The 12,369-nt window shown below is 39.5% G+C and overlaps 1 protein-coding gene across 8 annotated transcripts in view; it reads right to left on the reverse strand.

Moving 5' to 3' along the window:
• The window catches only part of Akap13 (A-kinase anchoring protein 13), a 370,808-nt gene that overhangs the window by 34,926 nt on the left and 323,513 nt on the right, over positions 1-12,369 (reverse strand). For 6 of the 8 annotated variants that reach the window (XR_003846961.1, XM_029555684.1, XM_029555683.1 and 3 more), the window contains 5 exons: positions 10,796-10,862; positions 4,355-4,490; positions 2,881-2,993; positions 2,142-2,294; positions 1,053-1,303 (listed from right to left, as the gene is read on the reverse strand). Coding sequence is in view for 7 of the 8 variants with exons in the window: in XM_029555684.1 (XP_029411544.1) it covers positions 1,053-1,303; positions 2,142-2,294; positions 2,881-2,993; positions 4,355-4,490; positions 10,796-10,862 (720 nt within the window). In the remaining variant the exon portion in view is untranslated. The remainder of the gene's footprint in view (positions 1-1,052; positions 1,304-2,141; positions 2,295-2,880; positions 2,994-4,354; positions 4,491-10,795; positions 10,863-12,369) is intronic. The other 2 variants (XM_029555682.1, XM_029555679.1) reach the window with 2 other exon arrangements.

Consider the following 12,369-nt stretch of genomic DNA (forward strand, 5'->3'; position numbering starts at 1 on the left):
ATATGCATTATAGAGAAAATCAGACTTCTAACAAATATTTTATTTCTTTTTAAAAAATTTATTTATTGTATGAGTGTATTGCCTGCATGTATAAGCACCTGTGTCATGCAATGTTCATGGAGGTCAGAAAAAGGAGGCAGATCCCCTGGAACTGGAGTTAAATATGGTTGTTAGCTGTCATGTGGGTGTTGGGAACTGAACACAGGTTCTATGCAAGAGCAGCCAATGAGCAATCTCTCCAGCCTCTATTTCTTAAAACTATATTGTTCTGATGATTATATGTGGTTTTGGAGGAAAAAAAAAAAACCTTTTACAGTGTACCTACCATGTTGGGCACTTAACTTTCCAAAGCAAAAAAAAATTCTAAAGTCATTTGTGCTGGATAACCTAAGTTGTCAACTTGATACACCTGGGAAGAGGGAACCTCAACTGAGGCATTTCCTCAATGGGACTGATCAATGGTCATATTTGTGAGGCATTTTCTTAATTGCTAATTGATGTGGGAGGGTCCAGTCTATTGTGGGCAGTACCACTCTTGAGCAAGCAGTCCTGGGTTGTATAAGAAAGTTGGTGCACACCTTTAATCCTAGCACTTGGGAGGCTGAGACAGGCAGATCTCTGTGAGTTTGAGGCCAGCCTGGTCTACATAGCAAGCTCCAGGCCAGCTGGGGCTCCAGGGAGACAGTCTCCAAAAAAAAAAAAAAAAAAAAAAAAAAAAAAAAAAAAAAAAAAGCAGGATGAGCACAGACAAGAAAAGCAAGCTCCTACAGGTTCCTACTCTGACTTCCCTCAATGACAGACTGTCACTTGAAAGAGTAAGATAAAATAAATCCTTTCCTCCCATGTAAGTTTTGGTCAGTGTTTGATCATAGCAATATAAAAGTAACTAGGACATCCTTATTTTGCAGAAAAGAAGATTGAGGATTAGATTAACTCACTATGTTAAGCCTACAAAGAAACACAGAGCTGAGATGTGAAAGCAGGGCTCTGGAATCACAAGCTTCCCTGCCACCCTCCTGGCAGAAGCAGCTGAGACCTTTCCCACTGCTCACCTGATTGACAAGCACATCCCCTATCCTCTTGATGAGAAAGTTCTTTTCACTTTTTTCCACCAGAGACTCCTTCTTCCGCTCCAGGATTCTCTGGAAGAACTGGCTGTGGATACTGATCAGTTCATCCAAACAGGGGAACAGCTTTTCCACCATCTGCTGCTCGAAGAGCAGATCCGTCATCATCCCCCGGCTGTACACATCACTCATGATCTTGAGCGTGCGGATGTGATGTAACTCTGTCTGCATCAGCTCTACAAGAACAGAGATCAAGGGTCCTTCAAAAGTTACTGGTTAAGCTCATAAGGTTAGTATGGAGTCCAAATGAAACTGTATTTTTTTCCTTAAGTAGTCTCATCTTATTCTACTTTGCACATGATATGTCATTTTCTGATGATAGGTATATCAAAATTTTAAATGGTTTCCAAAGAAGTCTTCATTGAATTTAGTGCCTCTCATTATTCACTGTATTCTTGCTTTCTAGAAACGATTACGTTGTATCTACTTTCTAGTATAGCTAAAGAACCAAAATGTATTTTTTAGAAGTGAGCTCTTTCTAGTATTGTTGCACAAATAAGCATGCAAATATAAACAAATACTTCAATAGAATGACATACAGAACAAGGCAGCATAGGGCAAAATGCACAATAGGACACAAACAAGACCATGTCTCTGTACCTCAATGGTTTTAATGAAAACTTTGAGGATGCCCCATACTCAAAAATTGAATTTCCATAGCCCAACAAGTCATCTGCTTAAAAAAGCTAGACAAACAAGGTATGGTGGTGCACACTTTTAATCCCAGCACTTGGAGGTAAGGGTAGGTGGATCTCTGAGTTCAAGGCCAGCCTGGTGCACGTAAGTTCCAGGGAAGCTGCGGCTATATAATGTGACACTGTCTCAAAAAAAAAAAAAAAAAAAAAAAAAAAAAAGCTGGACAAGGCAACTCCTCCCTTCTCTCTCTCTCCCTACTGCATAGAGCTGTTTCCCTACCTCTCAATAAACCCAGATTGCCCTTCTTCTAAAAAAAGGAAAAACAAAAAAACTGGACAATGCAGATCAAATACAAGAAAAGCAAATGAAGAATCTCACCATAAATCACTTCCTGACGTTTGACCATTTCTTTCTTCTGCTGTTTTAGAAACTTGCTGTCCACTATCTGAGTCCAGGACTCTGCTTCCAGCTGTTTAGAATCAGTCTCAAAGTCTCCCATCAGCTGTCCTTCATTCATGTCTGTACCTACTCCTCAAAATAGGAAAAAAAGCAACCTCAGGATCTTGGGTTTATGACTCCAAAGTCTGGCTTTCCCTTTCAGGGTAATAAATGATTTCATAGGACACATCTGTAATAGAGGAGAGGGTACTCAAGGAGAACACACTCTGGAACTACAAAGGATCAATGTCTACACTGGGAGTGACAGATTCTATACTCAACTCTGGTTACATGATAAGCATCATGCAAATCAAACAAGATAGAAACAATTCTTATGTGATACTGGAACTGGAAGGGACCTGCTAGCTCTACGTTGTAAACAAAGCAGGGTTACAATTGCACAGAGAGACGGAGTTGAATGTGTACCAAGTCTAGGGGAAGAAAAACCAACTATACTAAAGTACACCCACATTAAACTCAATGTTTCAAGAGACAGCCAACAACAGGACAGGTGTGACTGCCAATCACTGTACTGCATTTGATGCTTTACAACAGTGAAGTCCAAGGCTCTTCATAAGTCAGGGAAGGAGAAAGCAGGCATGACCACTTACTAATAGTATACTAGGTAATGCATTTATATACAGAGGCTTTAACAATGCAGGCCCAAATGTCTTCTTACCCTCATCTGTAAGTGATTCTGTTGACTCATTGACCTTGCAGATTTTATTCAGGGAGTCTGTTGAATGAGACAGAAATTTCCAGGTGTTTGACATGTTCTCATCATTGCCAACTCTGGGGACAATTAAAAAAAAAAAGCTGTCAAATACACTCTGATAAGCTGTGGTACACACTTAATTGAGTACCTGTAAAACTAAAATCACAGCTGTACATTTTATGATGACTCAAGACAAATCACTAAGGTATACAGTTAAATGAAACATCATTAAGGAAGTTTAGAAGAATTTAAAATCATTGCAAACTCAAACTTTTTCTCTGATTTTTTTTTAAAGGTATACACAAAGGTAAGTTTCTTACCTTAAACCATGTACACATTACACATTATGTAACACATTTTTACTTAAAACGTACTGTGTAACTACTAACCATTTTTAATAAAACCTGTTCCCTAAAAAGCTACCAACTTACAGTCAATTTTATTCTCTGGATTTTTTCACTCTAACTCACTAGCTAGCATAGCAGTCAATGAATAAATATCTATTCTACGACACAACAGCAAGTGAAACTCACTTAAACTTCAAATTTTCTTTTTATTTGTTAAAAAATAAGTCACTGTTCCAAAGTCACAATGCCAACAAATTTGGGGAGCATTATGACTTTGAAAAGAAGGCTTATAGAGATCAACAAAATACAGAGACAAAGAAAGATACCTGAACTTTTTTGAGGAAATGTTAGCCAATACAGAGGTTACAAAACATATACAAACGCAGATGCTGCATTCTTAGCTAAGAATTTTCATTCGGCCTATTATGTTAGGAGACATGTAAGAGATGTTAAGTATAAGATGACTTATACTTAACCTGATGGATAGGGCAGGGGGCATCTTACTTTACAGAGCCAACAGCATCACAATCAGCCCTATGCTAACAACCTGACAATCAATGACTGAATAGCCAGTGGCCACAGCAACTTTTGAAGTGACCACAAAAGGAGCTCAATGCAAATGAATAAGTAGGAACATAACAGCAATAGACAGACCAAACTTCACCTCCATGAAACTGATTAAGTGGGAAGGGCAAAAAGCACATTTAAAAAACAAAACTGGTTCATCTTAACAGTGCAGAGGTGTGACACCTGAAGATATAGGAGGTTATACAGGTACATTCATAATTAAATCATCTTTTCAGGATTCAGCTTCTTCAAAAGTGGGGCCAATCATGTACAAATGCCTAAACAACATCAGTCTGTGATGGCACAACAAAAATTCAAAAATTCAACTCCCAACCTCCTCACCCTTACCATCCCAACTGCCATCTGTGCACCAGCCCAGTATGTTATAAATTCATTTCTCTCTCTCTCTCTCTCTCTCTCTCTCTCTCTCTCTCTCTCCCCCCCCCACTTCCCTCCCTCTCTCATGGAGTAATTATTATGTTCTTGTCGGCCAGATGTCAACTGAATTCTTTAAATCCACTTACCCAGTAATGTTCTGTATAGAGACACTTTTGGAGAGAGAGACAGTCTGCTGGGACCGCCTATTAGTAAACATTGGGGCAGTAGTGGCTTCATCGGCCAAAAGGACTGCAGATCTAGGGCGCTCCTTGGGCTGTGAAGCTGCAAGGGAAGAGAGAACATTAATTAAAACATCCCCTTTCCAGGCCCCCTAGTGCTGACTCATCTAACAAATGCCACATACAAACAAAATGCTTTCAGGTGATTAGCTCTGGAGGCTTAAGATGGTACAGAGACTATGGAGGACAGTTTGGCAATAGCTACTGAAATTATAAATGCCTATGGGTTCTTTGATTCACATTTCTTCTGCAAGATATACTTGCATATGTCTGAAAGAACATATGCCTCAGAGTATTCATTGCAATGTTCATAAAAGCACCAAAAGATCAGAAATAACAAAAGTGAACACCAAAAGACTAAAGTTCTAGTATATTACACATTAGCATATTATGCAGCTCTAACAAAATGAGGACTTTCTCCATCTACTGACAAAGAAATCCGTGTGTGTGTGAGTGAGTGAGTGAGTGAGTGAGAGAGAGAGAGAGAGAGAGAGAGAGAAATCAACCTGCAGAACCAAGTAGGCTACCTTTCATGCTTAAAACACCAGAAAAAGTAATACTCCAAGTTGCTCACTCTTCAGTGTAGGACTGAAAGAAGGTAACGAAGACAGGTAATCATGTGAAAGAATTATGCATTTAAAATTTTATTTAAAAATTAAAATTTAAAGAAATTTAAGGGGGCTGGAGAGATGGCTCAATGGTTAAGAGCACTGGTGTTCTTGGAGAAGACCCGAGTTCAAATTCCAGCACCCAAATGGTGACTAACAACCATCTGTAACTCCAATTCCAGGGCATCTGTCCTCTTTTGGCTTCCACAGGCATTGCATGGCATGGGTGCATTTATATACATGCAGGTGTAACACGCATACATATTAAATAGTTTAAAAAGTTTTTAAAACTTAAGGGTAAAATAAATCTCAAAACAACTGAGACTAGTGCTCAATGGGGCTATACCATGCAACATGGTTTAAGACACGAAATCTAGGGGCTGAAGAGATGGTTCACCAGTTAAGAACACTGACTGCTCTTGCAGAGGACCTGGGTTTGATTCCCAGGATCCATGTGGCAGCTAACAACCATCTGTAACTCCAGTTCTAGGGAATCTGATGCCTTCTTCTGACCTCTGGGTACTGTATAACACGGGTACACGTACACACATGCAGGTAATACACTCATACACATAAAATAAAAATAGAAATAAAATATTTTTAAAATTAAAAAAAAAAAACATGAAATCTAGCACCTTTGTCCTCCGCAGTGGGATCTAGAACTGCAGACTCTACAAGCTCAACTGACTCTTCTGCTTGTTCATTATTTCAAAGTGTGTACTGTGATAAATTCCTTTAATTTATGGGTGGAAAAAACCTAGTAATTGTTTAATATTACATTTTTCCTTAAATGACCTAAGAAGAAACTGGAGCCCTAATATGCTAAAGTAATCACACTAGTAAATTGTTTTTACTTGGAAAGTGATCTACTGCCACAGACATAAATTTTAGTATTTGTCTATCCCCCAAAGTATCAAGAGAAAGGAAAATAAGACTGGGGGGGGGCTACTGTAATTTCAAGATATTTCAGGGTGCTTTTAATAAATGTAAGCATGATCACTGATTTCCGACTCAAGCTCTACTTAGACAAAAGTGATGCAATAAAACAGCACAAATATATATGCTACAGCACAATCAGATGCTTGAGATGTGGGCTGCTCAGATAATGTACCACAGGGTTAGAGTTCAGAGTATATCCTAAGAGCTTCAAAAGGGCAGTCAATGAGAAGATAAAATGTGATGGAGGAAGAAACAGTAGTTCTTTTTTTTAAAAAAAATATTTCATTTATTATTTTTATTTTATGTGTATGCATGTATTGCCTGCATGTAGGTAAATACCCCCATGTCGTGCCATGCCTGCAGAAGACAGAAGAGGATGTTGGATCCCTTGGATCTGGAGTTATAGACAGTTGTTAGCTGCCTTGTGGGTGCTGGGATTTGAACCCAGATCTTCTGCAAGAACAGTCAGTGTTCTTAACCGCTGAGCCATCTCTCCAGCCCCCGAAACAGTAGTTCTTAAAAAATGGTGAGGATGTGAACAGGGTGTGAAGAAAACAGGATATTATGATGGAAAGAACTGTATAAATCAAGGCAGAAATAATCATGCAGAATTAAAGCAAAAAAGGAAAAAAAGAAGGTAAAAAAGGACATAAGTAAAGGATACACACCCATACATTTAGGGGTCAGTAAGAAGGAGAACCAGAATGTTATGCAGAGCCCTAAATGTTCTAGGAACAACTTGTATCTGAGAAGCTACAGAAGGGGATATAAACAGCTTTTCTTGGTTTGAAACCGATTCATGGCTTTCATGGTAGAGTACTTAGTATCTCTAAGCCTTAGTTTGCTTATTTGTGACGACGACGACAGCAAAGGTTTGCACTTAAGGAATCCTATTACCAAATACTTTACAGTTATGATATAATTTGAGCCTGATTATCCCCTATGATATTATCACCCTCACCCTTTTTACAGAGGAGGACATAAGGCACAGTGAAGTTTAGAAACATTCAAGATTACGAGGCTATAATTACCAATTACTTTTGTGTGTTTAGTGTATGTGTGGTATATGTGTGTATGTGTGTGCAGGCACATTTGCCTACAATGGTTGATGCTGGAATGTCTTGTTTCTCCACATTATTATTATTATTATTATTATTATTATTGGCGAAAGTCTCTCACTGAACTTGTAGCTCACTATTTTGGCTAGACTGGCTGGCTAGCATGGGCTCTGGGGATTGCTTGTCTCTGCTTCCCAGAACCTGGGGTTACAGACATGTGCCATCACATCCAGATCCAAATGTGGATCCTCTTGCTTGTGCAGCAGTAAGCATTTTAACCACTAAGTCATCTCCTCAGCTCCCAGAATTTGTATTCTGAACCATTATAATGACATTCCATCTCATTCTAGTTAGAATGGCTATTATCAAGAAAATAAAAATCAACAAATGTTGGTGAGGTATGCGTGAAAAAGCTTTATACCTGCTGGTAGAAATATAAATAAGTTCGGCCACAATGGAAATCAGTAGGGAGGGTCCTCAATAAATTAAAAATAGAACTTCCCGGGCTGGAGAGATGGCTCAGCAGTTAAGAGCACTGACTACCCTTGCAGAGGACCGGGTTCTATTCCCAGCACCCACATGGTGGCTATGAGAACTGTCTTTAACTCCAGTTCCAGAGGAACCCGAAGCCATCTTCTGACCTCTGTGGATTTGCACAACATGGGTGCGCTCACATGCATGCAGGCAATACATGCATACATAAAATAAATAATGCCGGGCGTGGTGGTGCACGCCTTTAATCCCAACACTTGGGAGGCAGAGGCTGGTAAATCTCTGTGAGTTAAAGGCCAGTCGGTCTACATAGTGCGTTCCAGGACAGCTGGGGCTACAAATAGACCCTGTCTCAAAAAGACCAACAAATAAATAAATAAAATGTTAAAAAAAATAAATAAAAATAGAACTTCCGGGCTGGAGAGATGGCTCAGCGGTTAAGAGCATTGACTGCTCTTGTAGAGGACCTGGGTTCAATTCCCAGCATCCACATGGCATCTACAAACCGTTCTTAACTCCAGTTCCAGGGGAATCTGAAGCCCTTTTTTGACCTCCGCAGTATTGCATGACATCGGTGCACTCACATACATGCAGGCAATATACTCATACACATAAAATAAAAATAATAATAAAAAATTGTTTTTGGTCTTTTTGAGACAGGGTCTCCCTGTAGCCCCAGCTGTCCTGGAACTCACTATGTAGACCAGGCTTGCCTTGAACTCACAGAGATCCACCTGCCTCTGCCTCCTGAGTGTTGGGATTAAAGGAATGCCTGTATACCAGTTTACTGTGGCAACATCCATCAATGGATGAATAGATAAAGAAAATGTAGTATATATACACAATGGAGCTTTATGTGGCCATAAAGAATAATGAAATCATATTGTTTGCAGGGAAATGACTGGAATTGGGGCTCATTCTGTTGAGCAAAATAAGGCATTTCTACAAAAATAGACAAGTATTACAGCCTTTTTTTCCACATGAACTTTAAAAGAAAAAGGGGGCTGAAGAGAGGCTCAAAGGTTATGAGCACATATTACTCTTCCAGAGGACCTGGGTTCACTTCCCTGCACCTGCATGATGGCTCACAACCACCAGTAACTACAGTTCCAGGGGATCAGAAACCCTCCTCTGGCCTTCTCAGGCAATGGGCACATATGTCACTCACTCACTCACACACACACACACACACACACACACACACACACACACACACACACGCACACGCACACACACACGCATGCAGGCAAAACATTCATATACATAGAAATAAATATTTAAAAATAAAGAAAAAGGGCGGGCCATGAAGGTCAAAAGGACTATTAGGGGTGTAGAAGGCAAAATAGGGAGGTAAAAGGGGATAAGAAAAGGTAATAGAGTGGGACAAACATGAGTAAAGTACAGTATATTCATGGACTGTCATAATGAAACCTATGACTCTGTAAAATTAATATATACCTCTAATAAAAAGATTGTTTATAGAGGTTATTCACATAAAGGACCTTGTAAATAAAACATTTTGAAAGAGTTATTTATCTTATGTGAAAGAGAACAGGCTTCTGAAACAGTTCTAACATTACAGAAAAAAAAAGTTTAAGATTAAAATTGTTAAGCTGGATCATAGACAAGTGGTTAACAGTGTGGCTAGTTGTCTGTATACAAAGATGGATAAGAACCAGATTTAACAGGGCTAACAGGAATTCAATCTTTGTGGGTAGACAGACTGGTATAGCCATTCTCAAGCACTCAGAAAGTAGTTAGAGAAGAACAAAAGCAGTGATACTCATAGGTCTGGGTAGAGCCCCAGAATCTATACATCTAATGGTCCTGCAATAAAGCATGTTGAAGAACATCACTTTGGCCAAGTCTCACATAGGTTCCCATGGAGTCAACCAAGAAGATAATCATCAATCCATTATTTATGGTAGTAGTTCGGAGCAATTTAGATAACCTGTCTTTGGGGGAACTGATAACGAAACATTAAAAATACCATGCAACAGTCTGAAATGATAGCTGAAATAGATTTAGGGCTTCAAAAAACTTGTGTGTTTGCGTGCGTGCGTGTGTGTGTATATATATATACCATAATGTACCTGTGGAGGATCTAGGACTATCTGTAGGAGTTGGTCTCTCCCTCTACCATGAGGGACCTGGGGATGGAGCTCAGGTTTTTGGGCTTGGTGGTAGGCACCTTTACCTGTCGAGTCATCTTGCTTGGCCCAACACAACTTTTTAAATTAAAACAAAAAAAAATTTTTTTTTAATCTTTTTAAAAAATCTTTTTGAGATAGAGTCTCCCTGTAGTCCCAGCTGACCTGAACTCACTATGTAGACCAGGCTGGCCTTGAACTCACAGAGATCCACATTCCTCTGCTGCCCCCCACCCCCACGCACCACCATGCCCAGCTCAAAAATTTTTTTAAAATTACCATTTATTTATTCATTTATTTGCATGTGTGAAAATATGTGAATATCAAAAGACTACTTGTGGGAACTGGTTCTCTCCTTCCATCATGCAGGTCTTGAGGACCAAACTCAGGTAGTCAGGCTTGGTGGCAGGCACCTTTACCCACTGAGCCATCTTTTGAGGTCCTATACACATGCGTGCACTTACACATCACTTATGTAACTTCACAGTTTATAAAGAAGTTCAAACATCAAGACGTCATTTGAGTCACACAGCTGTAAAATACTAAAATCAAGCATTTTCTGAGTTGCTGAAGAGGAAACTAATTTTATGGAGGCAACTTGCTCACATACATGGGCTCTGGTGCTGCCATTAAGCTAATGCACACACCACAAGAGACACCTTCAAAGAAAGTTTGAAGATGTAATGACTAAGCTCCTGGTCAATGAATCTATTAGATTCAAGAAGCACCCTTAAGCTACAAAATAGATATAGTCTTGTGAGGTGGCTTAGGTTGTCCTTAAAAATCCTTATTAGGGGGCTGGAGAGATGGCTCAGCAGTTAAGAACATTGTTCTTGCAGAAGACCTGGGTTCAAATCTCAGCACCCACATGGCAGCTAACAACTGTCTGCCGTAACTCCAGTTCCAGAGGATCCAACAACTTCTTCTGACCTCTGCAGGCATGGCATGACATGGGGGCACTTACCTACATGCAGGCAATACACGCATACACATAAAATAAAAAAAAAATCCTTATTAGGAATAGTAAGAAAGTCTCATAGACAGTACTGTGTCTGGAACAAGTCAGAAAAGGACTTCTGAGAGGTGTGTTGAGCTACTTACATTTATTTCTCATGATGACTGTAGGTAGTGATGATGTGTCATGTGCCTGTAGGCTCCCTTTGGGTTGCTAAAAAAATAAAAAAAGACAGTACATATATGAAACTACATTGACAACTTATCCTCCATCAAGTGTCCACCAGCCTGAAGTAAAAGGGGAACACTGCATTTGGCCATCATCACCCTCAGTCTCAGCCATGGCACCCCCCCATCTGCCATCTTTTGGGCCCACCAAGCACTTAGGTGCTTAAGTACTGTTTTTTTTCCCCCCTTACATAGGAATGCTTTTTGTCATCTGCCTAGGTAAGGTGCTCTTTCATTTCCAGATGATTTAAGTACTCTCTTTGACACAGTCATCCAACCACCAAGGCTGTGATGGGTACCACTTAAACACTCTGCACAGAGCCCCACAAAGCTTTTCCTGACCTAAGAAAGGCTGCCTGTCCATATTCCCACTAGACTACTAGTTTGTAAAGAACAGCACCCGTCTTCTTCACTTTGTTTCTTCAGTGTGAAATGTTACATTCTTAGGCAAAATGCTAATTTTATTTCAGACTTTTGTGGTGGCATGTACAAAAATGGAAATCACAAACTCAAGTATTTAATCTGAGATAAATCACTGAGAGGAAATACACTACTTTCATTTTAAATGAATATTCCCACATAGGTTGTGCACAGAGATGTTATTCTTTGTATCACTATTCTACAGAACCTACAGCATTCACAATAGCCATCTTATCAGATCAGGAACTCAAATGACTGAGGATCAGGCAGACAATAACTGACAAAAGCAGTGGGGAGATGAGAGTGGAAGTGGCCATCTCATTCTTCTGAGCAGCAGCCCACTGAGCTCCTGATTATTCTTTGCCATACAATCTTCTAAATTTGAAGACTATTATATACCTGACACTATCCTAGGCACTCAGTCTACTGTTCTAATTGATCAAAGATTCCTGCTTTCAGACTGGTTGGCAATTTAGAGCCTATGTTTTAGAATGTGTGCTGTTGTTTAGAGTGTGTCGGGGGCATATACATTAAAGAAAAAGACGGAAAAATATGGACCCAGAAGGTACTAAGTACTATGGGGAAAAGGAAAAAGAATAGGATAAGGAGAACTAGGAATGCTGGGTGACAGGAAATACCAGTGAGCTGAGGGTTGGAGGATCTTCCAATTTTTCATGAAAAATTAGAAGCCCAAATTGGCATAAAATATTATTTTTAAGTCTCTGCAAAATAAATTAAAAATAAATGCAATATTAAGTCAAACTATACATCAATGAGCTAACTAAATAAAACCCGGACAAATAAGTTAGTATCTTCGCACTTGTTCAACATTTCTCACAGTGAGGTCCAAGGTGGATCTTTATCATTTAGGAACTTATCAGAAAAGATAACTTCTAGAACCCACTCCAGAATCTGAAGTTCTCGGGATTGGGGGTTTGTGGTAGTAAATTTCTTTTTAAGTTCTTAAGGTAATGCTGATACACACTCAGGATTGAAGCCAGAGCACTACATAAGGTAGTTATGGAGGAAGCACACAGCATATTGAATTTGTGTAGACAAGACTGGAAAATCTC

Source organism: Nannospalax galili, unplaced genomic scaffold (genome assembly GCF_000622305.1).
Source record: "Nannospalax galili isolate Female #2095 unplaced genomic scaffold, S.galili_v1.0 scaffold63, whole genome shotgun sequence".
NCBI classification, from domain to species: Eukaryota; Metazoa; Chordata; class Mammalia; order Rodentia; family Spalacidae; genus Nannospalax; species Nannospalax galili.